Source organism: Engraulis encrasicolus, chromosome 20 (assembly GCF_034702125.1).
Source record: "Engraulis encrasicolus isolate BLACKSEA-1 chromosome 20, IST_EnEncr_1.0, whole genome shotgun sequence".
Taxonomy (NCBI): Eukaryota; Metazoa; Chordata; class Actinopteri; order Clupeiformes; family Engraulidae; genus Engraulis; species Engraulis encrasicolus.
This window is the reverse complement of record NC_085876.1, coordinates 26,668,552-26,686,265: the sequence shown is the minus strand read 5'-3', so window position 1 is coordinate 26,686,265 and position 17,714 is coordinate 26,668,552. Positions and strand designations below refer to the sequence as shown.

General features: G+C 43.2%; 3 protein-coding genes across 4 annotated transcripts in view; 1 reads left to right on the top strand and 2 right to left on the bottom strand.

Moving 5' to 3' along the window:
- The window catches only part of trpn1 (transient receptor potential cation channel, subfamily N, member 1), a 68,327-nt gene extending 58,511 nt beyond the window's left edge, over positions 1–9,816 (bottom strand). The window contains exons 1-3 of the mRNA XM_063185686.1: positions 9,457–9,816; positions 9,069–9,170; positions 49–144 (exon numbers count right to left, since the gene is read on the bottom strand). Coding sequence (XP_063041756.1) covers positions 49–144; positions 9,069–9,170; positions 9,457–9,603 — 345 coding nt within the window. The 5' untranslated portion in view covers positions 9,604–9,816. The remainder of the gene's footprint in view (positions 1–48; positions 145–9,068; positions 9,171–9,456) is intronic.
- Positions 9,817–10,283: 467 nt separating this feature from the next.
- cfap20 (cilia and flagella associated protein 20) lies at positions 10,284–13,846 on the top strand. Of its 2 annotated transcripts, XM_063185685.1 has the most exons (7): positions 10,286–10,368; positions 10,418–10,822; positions 11,594–11,673; positions 11,791–11,902; positions 12,227–12,415; positions 13,156–13,266; positions 13,732–13,846. In XM_063185685.1, exons 2-7 carry the CDS (start codon positions 10,739–10,741, stop codon positions 13,735–13,737), a joined length of 582 nt encoding a protein of 193 aa, XP_063041755.1. In that variant the 5' UTR covers positions 10,286–10,368; positions 10,418–10,738; the 3' UTR covers positions 13,738–13,846. The 2 variants fall into 2 exon arrangements, with proteins under 2 accessions (XP_063041754.1, XP_063041755.1); XM_063185684.1 differs by having other exon boundaries at positions 10,284–10,822.
- A 2,584-nt stretch (positions 13,847–16,430) lies between these two features.
- Positions 16,431–17,714, bottom strand: part of dgat1a (diacylglycerol O-acyltransferase 1a) — a 36,165-nt gene continuing 34,881 nt past the window's right edge. Inside the window, exon 17 of the mRNA XM_063185683.1 lies at positions 16,431–16,921. Coding sequence (XP_063041753.1) covers positions 16,766–16,921 — 156 coding nt within the window. The 3' untranslated portion in view covers positions 16,431–16,765. The remainder of the gene's footprint in view (positions 16,922–17,714) is intronic.

Here is a 17,714-nt window from a genome sequence, read left to right as displayed (position 1 = left end):
TGTGTGTGTGTGTGTGTGTGTATGTCTGTGCGCGTGTGTAGATCTTACCCCTCCAGGAATATTGGGGTCTGCCTTTCTCGCCAGAAGTCTCACAATCTCGTCCTTGGAGTGTGCAGCTGCTATATGCAGTGCGGTCCGGCCGTCCTGCGGGACACAGCCACACAATTCACACTCTCAAAGTCATCTCAATGTGTCAATTGCTTTCACAGACACTGCCTTTTACTTTTCAGAGCGTGGTGCACTCACTGCCGCTCCTCATATGCTAAATTAGGGGCACCGCTGTTGAAACGACTCGTGGTTGACCGTGCAACACTGACCTCTTGAATGAAATGACTATAATTATGCCCGTGACTGGGGCAAGGTCCTTACCAGCCTGTCATTTTACGCAGGATGTTGACAATGCCTTAGGGCGGTTATTTCGGGGTTAATAAATACAGTGCCCTATCTAAATGAGTGGGTGGCACTTTGCAACTTCACAACAGAATGACAGATATCTAAGACATGTTTGTATCTCTGCACAAAAAAACAAACAACAAAAAAGAAAACATTTAAAAGACAAAGCCATAGAGACAACTGGAATACAGATGACTTCTTTTCTGTGCATGCAGCAGGCTTCGGGAGGGAAGTTTACTAAAAGTCTACCACAAAACTAGTTGAAATCTGCAACACCAGGGCTGCTCTATTATGGGAAAAATCAATACCACGATTATTACAGTCAATATTGACAATTTTGTGGTGCTCTGCATGAGTCTTGGTTAGCAAGTCTGCTCTGCACTCGGAATGGCTCAAGTAGAGGGGAATGCATTGCGCGTAGCACAGCCTACTTTTTCGCAGTAGCCTATAGACAAATAACAAAAAAATGTTTCAATTCGATTTCATGACATTTGATATCTTTCGACAGCAATATTGATATTGCGATATACATTCAATATTGCATAGCTCTACGTTACACTCACCCCCCTAAACCTCATTCCCAGCAGGGTCTGATGGCACCAGTGTAACATCATAGATCATGCGCTACTTCGCCACTCTGTGCTCGAGCCCGCGACCTTCCAGCTCACGTTCCAGTTAGGCATGGAAGGCACCTTACAATTAGCCTGATAACCATCGACTTTCAAATCTCTTCGAGACTTGGTCTGACCAAGAGCAGAACAATTAAAATTTCCCAAACGGCATGGTCGACCTGCCTCCCTTGGCTTGCAAATGGTTGTATGCTTCCCGACAAAGTTGGAGGAGTTCCTGATTTTGCCGGAGCTCAGAAACAATATTGTATTGCTCTTGGCCTGACTAGAAGCAACAATGAAGGTGTTGCGTCACTAGGAGGGCACGGTCTGGCTACCTTACAATACCACTAAGCTAAAGGTAAAGACCGTCAGCTGAGTGGGTCTAAACCATATCTGTATGAGAATTCAGGAGGGAGGTTTAGTAGCATTCTGGCATCCATTACATTGTCCCCCATATGATATATGGCAAGGAGGTTCTGCTTTTACCTTCATTGTTGGCTGCTTTGTTTTTTGTAACCAGCCAAAAAACTTCTGGTGAATTATAATTACATTTTCAGGATTGGACAAAATCTGGACAACAGTGTGGTGGAATAGAGTGTAGAGGCTTTTTATAATGCCTGCTGATCTTCCCAACTGAGAGCTTCCTGTCTAGTATGCAGTATATTAAGTTCAATTTCAACAGTTTATTTGCCATGTCAACAAAGTTGATAGGATTTTTTGTAGCATACCCCCCAACATAAAATCAAATCAAATACAAACAATGGGCAAGAGTCACACAGCTGCAAAGCACATGCAATAAATATAACTATGGGTAGTAGACACAAACCGTAAACAGAGAGGGTCCCAGCAGACATTAGACAGCAGTTACATTACAGATTATGCTGAGATAATAAAGTGCATTAAGGGTAAAGTGCATAGAGAGTGGGTATATCTCGGCTGGGCTCCATTGATAAGCATGGTGTATGATAGGTCAGCCACCCGAGAGGTCTTATTACTTCAGTAGTCTATATTATAGCTCCCGTCATTTATTCACCACAAGTGAACAATTTTGAGCACAGAAGTTCTCATGTGGTGAGTTAAAGACTAGAACGGTAAATGGTGTGCGGACATTCCACTTCATCTTTCATTTGCATGTCTTTTCTCCCTCACCTATTTTTTGGATGTGCACAGTCACCACTACCTTATCTTTGCAAGAAACTGTTTCCTTTTGTCGTTCAAGTCTTTGTCATTCATTGTAATGTGACACTATGTTCAACCCCAGAAACGAAAAACAATAGGTTCCTGTAAAATCTAAAACCAAATGTGTTTTCGCATCTCCAGCCAGTCTAAATCACTGCATGGGTATTGGGGAAGCGTCAACAGTCCACAGCCCAGTTCATGGGCACATTTCCCCTATTGTGAGTTCAGGGGGTGAGTGAGTGCCGCAGAAACTGTCCCGTCCAGTCCCTATTTTACAAGCCCCCATAACCTCCAGACATTCCAGCAGGGTGACCCTGGGTGACGACATATGTCAAGTCCTCTCGATCGCCCCTCAAAAGCAGCCTCATAAAATATGGAGGGGGGGTTTCTGCTGGGCAAAGAACAAAAGAAAAAGAGCGACTGACGTTTTTTGTTGGAAGCAAATATGTGCATTTTCTCTTTGTTTGGCAGCCTCTAGTTGAGATGTGGTGTGGTCTCTTACCCTTTTGATGCACTAAGATTACCGGTCATTTAGCAGGACAGCATTTTAGCCTCTGTAACGATATTTTAGGGCTGTAGACGGGAAAAGGACTGACAGCTGAAACTACATATTGTGGAACACCGCAGAGAAAACAATTTGGACTTCCCGTAATAAAAAACTGAAGAAATCCCAACAAAACCCCAAATTATTTTGGTGATCTATGAAAAGAAGAAAAAATGGCTACATGGCTACCTCAATTTGAGACAAATCGCCTCTGTTGGGGCAACGACGGATGAGCCAAGCACACACAGACGGCCCGAGAGGATTCCTGGGGAGAGGCAGTTACCATGCCAATAACATGGAGATGGAAAGGCAGCCTGAATGTCCCAGCTTCCTGGGTAGTCCAGTCATTGCCACACTAGCACGCTAGTTAATTGCACATATTACCCACCAAAAGAGGCCCCTTGTGAGGCACTGCCAGAGCAAACATGTCCCTGGCTGTGTGTCTGGACTGGAGTGCTATAAGGTGACAAGCACTTAGGAAATTTGTCCAAGAAAACACATCTGTCAGCACGTCAAAGACGAGCTAATGGTGTGGCTTACTCCGCGAGGAGGTTACGAGAGAGAGAACGACGAAGAGCAGCGGTTATTAGGACAGATATTAAGACATTTTCTGAGGTAAATTCGGGGCTTTATAAAAATGTTTGAGGGTTGAGGCTGGCCTGGAGCATCTGAGGTGACGTGAAGTGATCCTCAGACTGTTTGGCCTTTTTCAAGGGGATTGCGTATACGTCTACAACCGGTTGTCTCTGAATGTGTTAACAACTCAGAGAATTCCTCTCTGCTATCCTCATCCCCATGCCATGCCACTCCGACAGTGTAGTGCCAACAGAGCCATAGGAGCTCACAGAGCCTCAGGCAGAGGCGGAGCTATAGGCGGGGCAGGTAGGAGATTTACCCCTGGGCCCAGGGCCCTCCTGCATTAGTGGTAGGGGCCCTATTATGACCTTTGCAGGCCATATGGAGGGCCCTATCAGTGTTTTGCCCTGGGGCCCTGTGTGCAATTGTTCTGCTTCTGGTCTCAGGGTCTTTCGAAAAAAACAAAAAAACAAAAAAAAAACCCACACATATCAACTCCCTTCTGGATACGGCTGCTACCAGACCAGACTACTTAGGCGTGGGCCAAAGAGTATAGCAGCAGCCCAACAGACACGCACAGCACGCCACATCCAGCGGAGTAGTGAAAAGGACATCCATCATCTCAGCACGCAATGCAGCTTTACTTTTGCCATTAAAGGGCCAATTTATGTTTGTTCTCCCCGGTCGAGGTCAAAGCCACAAATGCAAGCTGAGCATTTACGACATTACAGATGTGAATTTGAATGATTGATAAAGAGCAGTAGACGTTGTCTTTTAACAGAAGGTGAAGTGAGTTTTCTCAGAGGCCAAAACTTAGTTTACGTTATATAAACTCAAAACACACTCGGTGATGTACTGAATTCCAAGGCTGAAGCTTGTGTGTAGCCTAATGGATGGATGTGCGTGGTGGTTGACTTGAGGATAAATAAATGATCGAAAGGCACAGGTCCAGGTCTTCTGGGGGCTTGATTGTCCTGGAATACACAAGGAGCAGAGGGGGCCAAGTACATCTCTCAATAAGTCAGCGCAAAAGTTCTTCTCGCAGTGAATTATGTGTTTCAAATGACATGGAAAAATCGTGGCGGCGAAGCCATCCATAGAATTTCAGCGGTAAATTAAAAAGGAAAATATAATACATCACACTGAGAGAAAAAAAAGAAAAAGAAAAAGAAAAAGGAGAAGAAAAGAGAAAAGACATGTTTATTGGAAACACAACATTTCAGCTCACTCAAAAACAGACCATCCTTTTAATAGTGGAGATTGTGATGCTAACCATTATAATGATTCATCATTTCGCCTTTTTGAGCCATAAAATTCTATTAATTACTCCTGCCAGGACCATCTGGGCCTGAGAGTGCCTGTTAAAGGAACTTTTGATAATCTCAAATTGCTGGTAAAAAAAAGTCATGGTCGCTGCCACTGAGAATTTGGCATCGTCCTTAACAAGGTTTGGTCTGCTTCCAGTTCAACCTCAACTGGGATGCTGTGGCCATTGTTGGTGACTAAGGGGTTAATGGTGAGTATGAAACCTATAAATGTCACCCCACCACCTCCCCCTGTTTGTGTGTGTGTGTGTGTGTGTGTGTGTGTGTGTGTGTGTGTGTGTGTGTGTGTGTGTGTGTGTGTGTGTGTGTGTGTGTGTGTGTGTGTGTTCATGTGTCTGCGTGTGTCTCTGTGTGTGTGTGTGTGTTTATTTGTGTGTGTCTACTCTATGTCTGTTTTACAAAGAGTGTGTTTTAGTATTATGTCTTTGTGTGCATGTTTATGGTTGCATGCATGTGTGCGTGCATGTGTGTGTGCACGCACTTGTGAATGCATGCATATGTGTGTGTGTGTGTGTGTGTGAATGTGTGGGCATGCATGCTCACGTTTGTATGTGTTTGTTTGCATGTTCGTGTGTGTGTGTGTGTGTGTGTGTGTGTGTGTGTGTGTGTGTGTGTGTGTGTGTGTGTGTGTGTATATGTGTGTGTGTGTGTGTGTGTGTGTGTGTGTGTGTGTGTGTATGTGTGTATGTGTGTGTGGGTATGCATGCTTGCCTGCTCGCGCGTGTGCATTTTACACCACCTTCTGTTCCCAGGACACAAATAAACCGATTTTGAAAAAAAACTAATCTGGGGACTACATCCCTCTGGAAAAGATCTGCCATATTGCCTTGTACCCCGTCTGTGGCCAAGGCATGGACCGAATTACGAGATGTCAAAGGCTTTAATTTCTTTTGTGGCCGCCTGTGAGCAACAGTGCGGATTAAATGGTTTTAATGGCGAATGTGGGGAGACTACACCTGCGGCTCAGCATGATGTCACAGCTTTATGGTCGTGTTTAGTGCGAGCCTTCCAGGAACTAACGGTGGCGAGGCGGAGCGAAGCAGCCTGGGGCAAATGGCAGCCGCCGCCGGTGGCGTATACAAACACAGCCGGCTACTCACAAACAACTGCAGATATACAGTTATTAAACGCAAGAAAAAAACAGTGTTAATTCAACACTTACAGAGTACTCTGGGACCAAATGCACTCTGGAAGATGTTAAATCGACTCTCTAAGTGTTGAACTGACACTACATTTTTTTTTACTATCAGTTATACTCTAGACTAGCTAGTTAACCCCTTTTGTGCTTCTTTTAAGCACATTTGGAATGACAAAGCCTTAATCTGTTACTTGAGGCTGTGAATAATGCCATGCCAATGTTATTATGATGTACTGCAGTAGTTTTCAAGATTCAAGATTCAAGATTCAAGATTATTTTTATTTTTTACCATTGTGATGGAGTGACCATCACTAGGGTTGTGGGTGTGTTCTGACTAACATGCCAACGAGCCTGGCTCTTTGGTGTAGCGGTCAGAGCCCCGGTTTACTACCCCAGAAGGTCTGGGTTCGAGTCCCAGCTGGGCAACTCTACTCCCCTTCGCCACAAATGGTGTCAGAAGTGGGATGGTACCGTGAGGCCATCGGAAGCGTACCCATGGTGTGTGAGCCGTAATTCCATGTGAGGGACCCCCAGGATTGGTGACCCCCGTGTGAGGGACCTCAGTGATAGGTGAAGCATTGATGATGGGGCACACTGGATAGGAGAAGCATGATGGGCAGTTGCGTGAGGGACACCATGAGTGTGTGAAGCGCACGGGTGCGCTTCCCGAAGGGGAAGGCAATGTGATGGAGTGACCATCACTAGGGTTGTGGGTGTGTTCTGACTAACATGCCAACAAGCCTGGCTCTTTGGTGTAGCGGTCAGAGACCCGGTTTACTACCCCAGAAGGTCTGGGTTCGAGTCCCAGCTGGGCAACTCTACTCCCCTTCGCTACAACCATCCAACACAGCACAGAGCAGTTGCAATCCCCATTTCACTGCCAATTGTGCTTGCACAAGGAAGCACTTGACAAATAAAAATCTTGAATCTTGAATCTTGAATAATGCCATGGCAATGTTATTATGATGTACTGCAGTAGTTTTCAGCAGAGGTAACGGCCTGTGGGCAGGCCCATCTGCACAAAAGAGGCCATCTTACTGTTCTACTACAAATGGATGATACCTTCGGTAGATCCCAATCAGTGATCCCAATGTTTGGCAATGTGGCTGCTGTTATTGGTGTATTGCATTATTAAAGCAACACTAAATGTTTTCGTCTCAGGTCAGCCCACAGACTGGCAGCAGAACTTTGCCTCATTCCAGCTCCTCCACGATTACGTGGTTCTAACCTATGGAGGTTCTTGAACTTGAAACTTGACACAATTTTTTCTTTGTGCAATGGCTCTTCGGCTCCTCAAGCTTTTCTCCAAACGATGAAGGGAGGATGGCATTGTTACCTCCACCAAGGAGGTAATGTTTTCGGCCGCGTTGGTTTGTCTGTTTGTTCCCTCCGCCAAGGAAGTAATGTTTTCAGTCGCGTTGGTTTGTCTATTTATTTGTCTGTCTGTCTGTCTGTCTGTTTCTTTGTTTGTTTGTTTGCTTGTTTGTTTGTTTGTCTGTCAGCAGCATAACTCAAAAACGAATCAACAGAATTTGACGAAACTTTCTGGAGTTGTTGCTAATGACCCAAGGAACAAGTGATTAAATTCTGGTGGTGATCCGGATCACGGACCGGAACCAGGACTTTTGGAAAGATTCTGTCAGCAGCATAACTCAAAAACTAATCAACGGAATTTGACGAAACTTTCTGGAGTTGTTGCTAATGACCGAGGGAACAAGTGATTAAATTCTGGTGGTGATCCGGATCACGAACCGGAACCAGGACTTTTTAAACGATTATTCACCATTGCTGGCCTATATATCTAGATGCCCCTAGTGACCAGAAATTGAATTGCGGGGACTCAACAAAAAGAAGGCAGAAAGACTTAGAGTGTAACATATACAAATGTTCTATCAAGCAGCTTCCTTGGCGGAGGTTCTAGTTGACTAAATGTAAATGTGGTCCACAGTGTGAAACCCACCCAGCCTTGTGCTGCATTTACCGTACATTTGCATTCCCCTGCCTCACCAAGTTCATGAACCACTGGAACAATTTAAGAATCATTATCGTCAGACAGAAAAAGCCTCTTGTTTAAAGTTAAAGTTATTTAAAGGGGCTCAATGTAGGATGACGCCGTTTGCGCGGTGCCCATGGCATGCCTGTCTCAAAATCTACACAGTCATGAAAAAAATGCTGCTTAAATAAAGTCGCTTTTTCATCACGGAATGCCAGCAGTTGATACAAATCTGAATACGGTATGTAAAGCGATTTTTCTTATGAGAAGTGTTTCTCATGACACTCATAGCGGACCGTTCTGTCAAAAGTTGCATTTGGGGTTCTCTGACAGCGGACTGTGGAAATGGTTGCGAGAGTCATCGTTCATTTACTACTGACTCAAATAAGCATCGGCTGACCCGGGACAGTGATTAATTAAACTTTTAATCCTACCTAGAGCTTTTCACTACATGAAGGAATGTCACTGTAAAACCCAGCCAACCCCATGCTGCATTTACACGTGCGTTCCCCTGCCTTGCTTTGACCTTTTCTCCATTGTGCATCCCCAAGACCCTCTTAGACCATAAACCACCAGATCAGGCCAGTCCAGGAGACACACTTGCATCTCACGTCTCCAAGCAACACATTGCACAGTAAACAAGACTCATAGTATTCACCTAATTATCTTCTTCAAACAGCCCAAACAAGACAGAAATACATAAGACAGCAGTGAGTTAGACTCTTGAAGATTACTATGTATGGAGATCTTTAGGAAAGGCACAAACATTCCTTTTTTGGCGTTTCACATCTTATTTGTTAAGAGGGTTTCATTTCTGTTTTATTTTTTTCATACGACACTGAGAGTCTTCACTCAACTATCCCAAGCCCAAACAAGACGAAAATACATATGATTGCTATTTGATGTGCAACCACTATATATGGTGATGTTGAGGAAAATATGCACACACAAAAAATGCCTGATGGCGCATCCTTTTCCCACGCAACACTTCAGAATCTTCACAATAATTCTTAGATAACACAAACAAGGGAAAAATCCTCCGAGTGAGTTAGACAGTTGGATGTACAGTGAGGCCAACTAGGTGGGTTTCTTCCTATTCCCCATGCTATTGAGGGTATAGGCCTAGTGAGGAGATCATGGTGCATAGATAGCCTACTTTCTAGACTTCGTCCAAGACTTACAGGCCAAACAGACAACCCTTCTTCACCGGTCACTCAGAAATACATCAGGAGTGCTGAAATCGAATGAGATTCCATTGCTTGAAACAAAACATTTTCTTCAAATAAAGCAATGTTGGTTCACCACTGACCTTGGTTCTCTCACTGGGGTTCACTCCCATCTCCAGTAGCCTCTCCACCACAGCTATACGGTTCTCCCTCACAGCAATTATGAACAGACTCAAACCAGACTCCTTCAACAAACAAAGAATATATGATTAATATGCAGGCCTGTTCATTGTATTAAGTAGACTACTGTATGCATAAATAACTTACTAGGTTAGGAAATCACACACACAATGGCCGAATTTTTACCACATGTTGTGAATGAATGGCAAGGACGACTTTTTGTTGGACTTGGAGCGCAGCCTATTTTGCATCCAAACTCAACGTCGTTGATCAACAATGATGAGATTTTGGATGACCAACAACAACTTTAGCCATTGCTAAACTCTCAGAACCGAAAATGTCAAAGTTTACCTCATCGGTCTGAAAGATTTCTGGGTCTCCTTTGTCCAAAGCTTTAATGGTCTGTTCGACAACAATCCATTCTCCTTTGAGGGCGAGCTGAAGGAGCCGAGGGCTGGACACCACAGATCCCGACAACACAGAAGAAGTTTCTGACATCTTCGAAAAGACACTTTTTTAGAGGCTATCACTAACTTTAAACTACACAACTGTACCAGTCAAGCTTGTCATCTCCGCTCCTTCTGAGTTGCACTGGCAATGTAAGAATTGTGCTAATGTCCAAATAGGTAGGTGGCATCGGCAGGTGAATGCATGCGCGCGGTTCAGTGATGCAAATTGTTCTGTCTCTGTAGGAGGCAACGCGGATGGGTGCGTGCGTTCCACTGAATAGCCTATCCCAGTAGCGGCGAGCCACTGGTAAAAGTTGACTAACTCCGCCTTCATCTCCTGTTACCTTGGCAATGTCAGTGATGAAAAATGGTCCAACACCAGGAGTAAAAAAAAAAATCTACGCAGGCTTGCCTCCTGCTTGATAGGCTGTGGTCTACTGAAAAGGGGAAAATGCAAATGGAATGACACTTATTCAGTTCAGTTATACACTTTTATTTCACACACACACACCTCTGTTGAGGACCGGAATAACATAGCCTACTGTCACATTTCTACAACGGAGATGTAGCCTACAGTAGTCTAATAGGCCTAGTCTAAATTGCCAGCCTATTTTAGGGGCTGAGCATGCCACGATGTCATGTTTTGCTAGACAGGCGCTCAAAGGATGGAACAGGGCAGAGGGTGGAACCACGGTAGGCTACCATGACAACTTCAGAAGTAAACAGAGAGATCAAGTCGACCTGACAAGAGACCCGCGTCTAGTATCGTAGCAACCCGAAAAAATACAAAGCTCAGGCAGCTGGGGCGTCAAATGTAAAGAAGGGAGGTCGCCGTAGATGTAGATGTAAAATGTTAATTTAAGATAGCAATAGAGATAATCTTTAGATTTTAAAAGGTCAATTAACTTCGTTGTCGCGTTTAGATAAAAACAGAAGGATATATGAGTAAAACATCTTATTTTCACTTAGTTCTAAACTTGTAAGGGGGTAGGCGCGTGGGGGTTTGCGGTAGGCGATCGAGCGCGGTTTTAGGAAAGCTGTACCATCCGGAACCTTTTTCTCTTTTGAAGTTGCTTCTACACGGAACTTATTTAGCTAAGGAAAATCCCAACTCACATCAAAACACACCACAAGGTAGCTGTGTAGTCTGATGCGGCTTGGGTTGATGGTAAATAGCTAGGAATATGTTCAAGAACACTTTTCAGAGTGGGTTCTTATCCATTCTGTACAGCATTGGGAGCAAACCGTTGCAAATATGGGACAAGAAGGTAAGAACCGGCTATTATTTCACGTGCAAGCTAATTTGCCTTGGTTGGTGGTGGTGAGGTGATCTGAATGACTTCTCATTGCAATCTCTATGGCGATGGGGAACGAAATTGCTATTCATAGGTAACTGAAGGTGGAAATACTCCGTAAAATGGCCATGAACATTGAACATGAGATGCAAGTGTTCTTGTGTTCTGCAAGTGTTAGCAATGCGACGCTGGTTATAGTGACACTCTGTGATGTCTGACTTGCTGTGTAGGTGTTGCCAAGATGTGTAGCCTACTGTGTCATCAGAGATCCTTTTCGAACCGCCTGGTGTCATCATTCTAAGTTTTGATTACGAGTGCGCATGCATGCATTTCTTATGTGTCGCCTGGTGGCATCTTTCCATTTAGATGCTCATGCTACCACGGCCATTATCTGTCCAGCTTGGGCTGTAACATAGACCTTCATTGAATGCCACTTAGCTGAGTTAATCTCATTCACAAAACAAGTGATACTGTTATCTCATACTTGGGTTACGCTACCTGCCAATTATTGGATCACTATACTTTTGTTATTCATTTTGAAAAAAATAAATCATTGTCACCCAATGTGACACTCCATAGCCTACCACTCAGTGGGATGCACTATGTCTGCACTTTCTAGAGCTGAGTGTTTTGATGACTGTTTGTTTTGAATGTTTTATTTGTCATGAGTGAGGAAGCATCACATCACATCTACCCCAGGGTACAAATAAAATGTATCTAATCTCTCCTACACATCCCATATAGGTGAGGAATGGTCACATTAAGAGAATAACAGACAATGACATCCAGTCTCTGGTGCTTGAAGTTGAAGGAACCAACGTTAGGTAACGTGATTACGCTCTCAATATGGCGTGCATTTTTTTGCGATTGTGGTTTACTATGTGTTTGACACTTCCGAGGAATTCCAAGTAATGCTGAAACCTGCTCATTTGTTTATCCAGCACAACCTACATAACATGTCCAGCGGATCCCAAAAAGACTCTAGGCATCAAACTTCCCTTCTTGGTTATGATCATCAAAAACCTGAAGAAATACTTCACCTTTGAAGTTCAGGTAGGTCTGCACATTCGCACAAGACACCAATTGATGCCTCTGAAAACAAGGGGTGACTTCTGTGGAGAAAAATCTATATGTAACTTACTGCAGTATCAATATTGCAGTTTTTCCTGCAGTATTACTGCAACATGCTACAGTATTAGTAAATGCAACATTTTGGACCGAAAACAACAACAAAAATACGGCACTTAATGCAAAATGCAATTGGTTCGACAGGAAAAATAAATAAATCAATTTCCCTGTTTTTCACTGCAGTTTGTGTTCACAAGGGTTGCTCCTCTCATAGTTGTTTAACTCTGTGACATTTCACTGCATTTTCAGGTGTTGGATGATAAAAATGTAAGGCGGCGGTTTAGGGCCAGCAACTACCAGAGCACGACGCGCGTGAAACCGTTCATCTGCACCATGCCCATGCGGCTGGACGACGGCTGGAACCAGATCCAGTTCAACCTGTCCGACTTCACCAGAAGGGCATATGGCACAAACTACATCGAGACGCTTCGGGTGCAGGTAAGAGGCCCTGAAGGAGATATCTGGCGGTAAACAAAGGTGTCGATCCCTGCCTGCTTCAGAAAGTAAAAACCCACTCCACAAATTTGATCCCAAGCAGCTCTCGGAGCCAACTGGGCACTCAAGACAAGTAGATCAGCTGAATGATGTCATCGGTTTGCTCCACAGGGAAGACGTCACAGGAGGGTTTTTACTTTCTGATGCAATATTCATGTTTCAGCAGTTGGAAAGTGGCCGTTTCACCAGACGGGGTGGATTTCATCTGGGTTGGAAAAATGTTGGAAAAGAAAACACGGACGTGGATGAGTAACTTGGTTGCCCGTGGTTACCTCTGGGTCTCTCATGTCAGAACCTTTGAATGGTTGCAGTCACTGAAGACAAGCCACCACAAGGGGCCTGCCACTGTTTTGGGGCTGAATACGATTAAAATTGTTGCCTGGGGTTTATAAAGGTGGTAAAGTGTCTTTATTTTTCATGTTAGGTGTTGTCTTGTTTTAAGGAGGGAATAAGTATCGTACATGCTACAGTGATCCATTGACTTTCACTAGCTTAGCTACATACTCCCTCTTTTAACTTGTCTTAGAGCAAGACAACGCCTAACATGAAAAATAACACTTTACCCCCCTTTACAAACCCCGGCCAATGATTTTACTGTATTAAGTCCCACAATAGTGTCATACCCCTTTAACCACCGGGGTACATTCTCACATTTTCCTCTATCTTTTTTTTTTTCTTTTCAGATTCATGCCAACTGCCGCATCAGAAGAGTCTACTTCTCTGACAGGCTCTACTCTGAGGACGAGCTCCCGGCCGAATTCAAACTCTACTTACCCGTACAGAACAAAGCAAAGGTACACTAAGCATATCTGACCCAACCGTTAATTGCCCATTAGACTAAAGCAAAAGGATGCCGCCATTAGACAACTTGACAAAAATGCTACTTCCTTAATGATGCATAAAGCAGACAAAGCAGGAGTGCATTTCTTGAAACAATAGTTGCTAACTACGTTAGCTACTTTGTTGTTTGCAATACAATTTCCCAGTGGCAACTACCCAAGTAACTAACTGGCTAACTAACAACTATGCTTTTGAGAATGTACCCTTGATCAGTTTTTGTGAATAATTAAGAGTTAAACCCCCATGTGTGTGCTGTTGTTTTAGAAAACTTTGAACGTAGGTTGGTTCAGCTATACGTTGGTTCAGCTATGCTTATTTCTGAATGAGATTGTGCAAGGTTGTGTTATTTTGGAAAGAGAAGGATAATCAAAACAAGACTTAATAAATATTGACATCATTTTTTTCTTTTTTCATTGCAGCAGTAACACCGCAGATGTGTGCACCCCCCCTCCCATTCCAGATTTCCAGATGACCTCTGTGCTTTTGCTTTTGTTCTACAGGAAAAAAAAAATACAGCTGCAATTTGTAGTGCTATTTGTTTTCATTTTTGTTTTATTTGATAATATTATTAATGTTTTGGAACCATGTGTCACACCCCTTTCTTTATGTATTTGCTCTCTTGGCAAAAATAAACCAGTTTTTATAGGCACTGTATGAAATATGGTTTCATGCTCTTTGGAGCAGGTCCCACTCAGAAGCACCAGTACTTTCCTTCGCCTCCCAAACACACACACACACACACACACACACACACACACACACACAATAGAGGGAACTGGAGCAGTTTCTGTAGGCAGGAGTTTATTTCACTGGTGACACAGCTGCCAAAGACTCGGTATGTGCAGGATAGAAGCACACACGAGCATTGCATTGAAATGTACATACAAAAAACCCTTTCTCATGGGGAAATCCAGAAATGTAGGATACAATGGTTCACAGCGCTTAGAATGAATTAAAATGTGTCTTGGGGCCTGTTGCGTGAAGTATGGTTTTAGTGTCAACCATGGGTACAGCAATCTAACACAATACTTTAGTTAACACTCAAAAAGTTTTACTGTTTCCTATGAACAGGTTTTCCACTGAAAGTTGACTTTCTCTCAGCGTGGTTGCTGATTCTTGTTCAGGATTCTGTTGCTCTGGTGATTGGTGGAGGCTAGCACACACATATCCTATTAAATGGAGTGGAATTACTGTATAAAACCTTTGAAAAGACTCAATTTCAAATGCAAGATTAAAGCCACAAATAATGTCAGGGTAACACTCAATTTTAAAGGTTCACATCAGAGAGACTGGATAAGACTCATAACATCTCTGGTTCACATGTTAGCCACTGTATGACACATGCCACTGTATGACACATGCCTAACTGTCTGTACTAGTGACTTATAAGACACGTGTTGAGCACAATCAATAGTTTCTCAGGCTTGTATTCAAAAATGTCTTCTTCACAGCCGATAAAGCCTTATTGATACAATGGTAATAAGGACCTATTCATATGAGTCATTTATACAAACATTGTATAAATTACAGTGTCATTAGGCATACACATATTAGTGGCTGACATGTGAACCCTATTCATAAGTGTTACCCATATCAGATAATAAAGAAGGCTAAGCAGAAAATCATCAAGGTGGCGTGATTCAGTGTAAGAAATCGTTGCTATACTTTCAAAACAAGATTTTTCATTATCCCCATTTTACCTTTTAAACACCATTGTAAATACAAATGATATGTGCGTTCTCCGCACCTTAAGAGAAGATCAAAATAATTTGTCCAAAAACTGATATAGCACAGATAACTTGCAAACAAGTAGTATGCATTTGGCAAAAAAGAATGAATTGGCATCGGCTCTGTTTAAAGTGCAACTTAGATGCATGCAAGAATTACCAAAGTTGAATTTCACATGGAGGAACAGACTCAACACAACAAATAAAGAAAAAGAAACAGTAAATAGATAAATACTTTGATTGTTCAAATACATTATCATTGCTCTGGAGAACATTGCTTTTAAATGCATTGTGCAAACAAAATGAATTCACAATTATACAACTGAAATAAAACACTTAATTGTGCCATGCCCCATCACAGGAGCATCTTCACAGCTCTGCAAAGGACACGCATGCATGCCAATAAAGTGCAAAGAGCAGCAATCACAGCAGAAATCAAACATTTCAAATGGCACCGATCAAGCAAATTATAACAAATAAATGCACTGGATTAAATAAGCAAAACATGTAAGCCACTGACAGTGTAGTAAACAAATAAAAACGATATGAACCATAAAAGAAAAGCACACACTGTTGGCAACTCTAGGCAACAGCGAGCGACCAGTCTTCCATAAGTTGGCAGCTACGTTTCGTACGTATATATGAGAACAAGTTTGCATTGATTCTAGTGCTGGAGTTTCAAGTACGAAACATGAACAGGCATAAAAAAATGTTTCGTGCTTTGGTTGGGCAGTGGTGACGTCAGGGCACGATTGCACACGATAATAAACAGATTAGCTCCTCCCTGCAAACATGGTAACACTTTATTTTAAAGTTCACAAGTTAGCCACTGATAAACGTCCAACTGTATGTATAAGCGACTTTTGACTTGTTAAGCAAAATCATTTGCTAGGCATGTATTCACAAATTTCTGCTTGGCTACCAATTAAGTCTTTATTAATGATCTAATTTAGCAGTCTGGTAAGCGGTTAGGGAGTCAGACTTGTAGCCCAAAGGTTGCCAGTTCGACTCCCGATCCACTAGGTTGATGGTTGAGAGTAATTGAACAGTGCTCTCCCCCATCCTCCTCCATGATTGAGGTACAATGAGCATGGTACCGCCCCGCCGCTCTGCTCCCTTGGAGTGCCGTTTGGGGCTGCCCCCTTGCACGGGTGAGGCATAAATGTCATTTTGTTGTGTGCTGTGGAGTGCTGTGTCACAACAACAAATGGGCTTTAGTTTTCATTTTCACTTATCATAATGAGGTGATAATACCCTCAACACATGTCTTATAGGTCACTTACACAGACTGTAGTTAAGCCTGCATCAGTGGTTAACATAAACACTCTATTCTTAAGTGTTACCACAAAAACGTTAAGTGCATCGGCAGAAGATTGGTCTCAGATGGGGTGGGGTGGGGGGGGGGGATACCTCTTGACTAGAGTACAATAAAAACAACAAGAAACAACAACAATTCATCATCAAGAATCCCACGTGGGGCCAAGCCACCAAATTCCCTTTTGCGAAAAAATATACTGTTCATGATAATACATTCATTAAGTTCCTACATGGAGGGACGGAGGGACACGGACGGCCTGTTCTGGGGTGCATTTCCCGAAAGCGTAGTTGTTAGCCAGTGAGCAACCTCAGTAGTTGCCAATGGGAAATTGCATTGCAAACAACAAAGTAGCTAACGCAGTTAGCAACTATGGCTTCGAGAAATGCACCCCTGTATTGCTGTCATCCGCTAGTGGTGTGCGGCCACCTCCAGGGAGTGGAGGACGTAGTAGTCATGCACGTACATGAGCACGGCGATGGGCTGGCCAATGATGAGCGAAATCCAGACAGCTGCGTTGCCGTAGTTCCCCCTCAGGAAGCGGCCCACAAACCAGGCCAGAGGAATCTGACACAAACAAGCAAACAAATGCATGAATCAATCCATAAATAAATAAATAAGCAAACGAGTTGAAGGGGGGTTACTTGATACTATGCAGAATTCGATTTTTATGTTGTTTTTGCATTGCCATTTGGGTCTGTACTCTGTGCTACTTCAATGTAGTTTTGATTCTGGTGGGCGTTAAGGGGGGTTGTAGTGGGTTGCTAACCTACAGATATTTGTGCTCGCCTACAGCTATGCTGACCTTTGTACAGATCTACAACTCTATATGGGCACTATTGTGACCATACATTATAGTGGGAAGAAGACAAAAAACGTTATTTCATTTTCCTTGTATGACCTGTGCATATGAAGAAAATGACAATAAAAGCTGACTTGACTTGACTTGACACACACACACACACACGCACGCGCGCACACACACACACACACACACACACACACACACACACACACACACACACACACACACACACACACACACACACACACACACACACACACACACACCTCGGGGCATGCATCCTGGGCTGTGTTTCCCAAAAATATTTAAGTAGTACTTAAGGCCCCCTTAAGTAGTACTTGAGGCGCCCCCTAGGTAATACATCACAACACTAAAAGTATATATACGTGAATATAATACTTGTATAGCCCTTCATACAATATTTTTCTTGCACATGCAAATAAAATGCTTGTGCAAATTGCATGTGTGAGGTTAATAGAGTATGCATAAACTTTTAGTGATGATGTGAGACCTATTTCTGATATATTGCCAAAGGGGCACCTCATACTTAAGAAC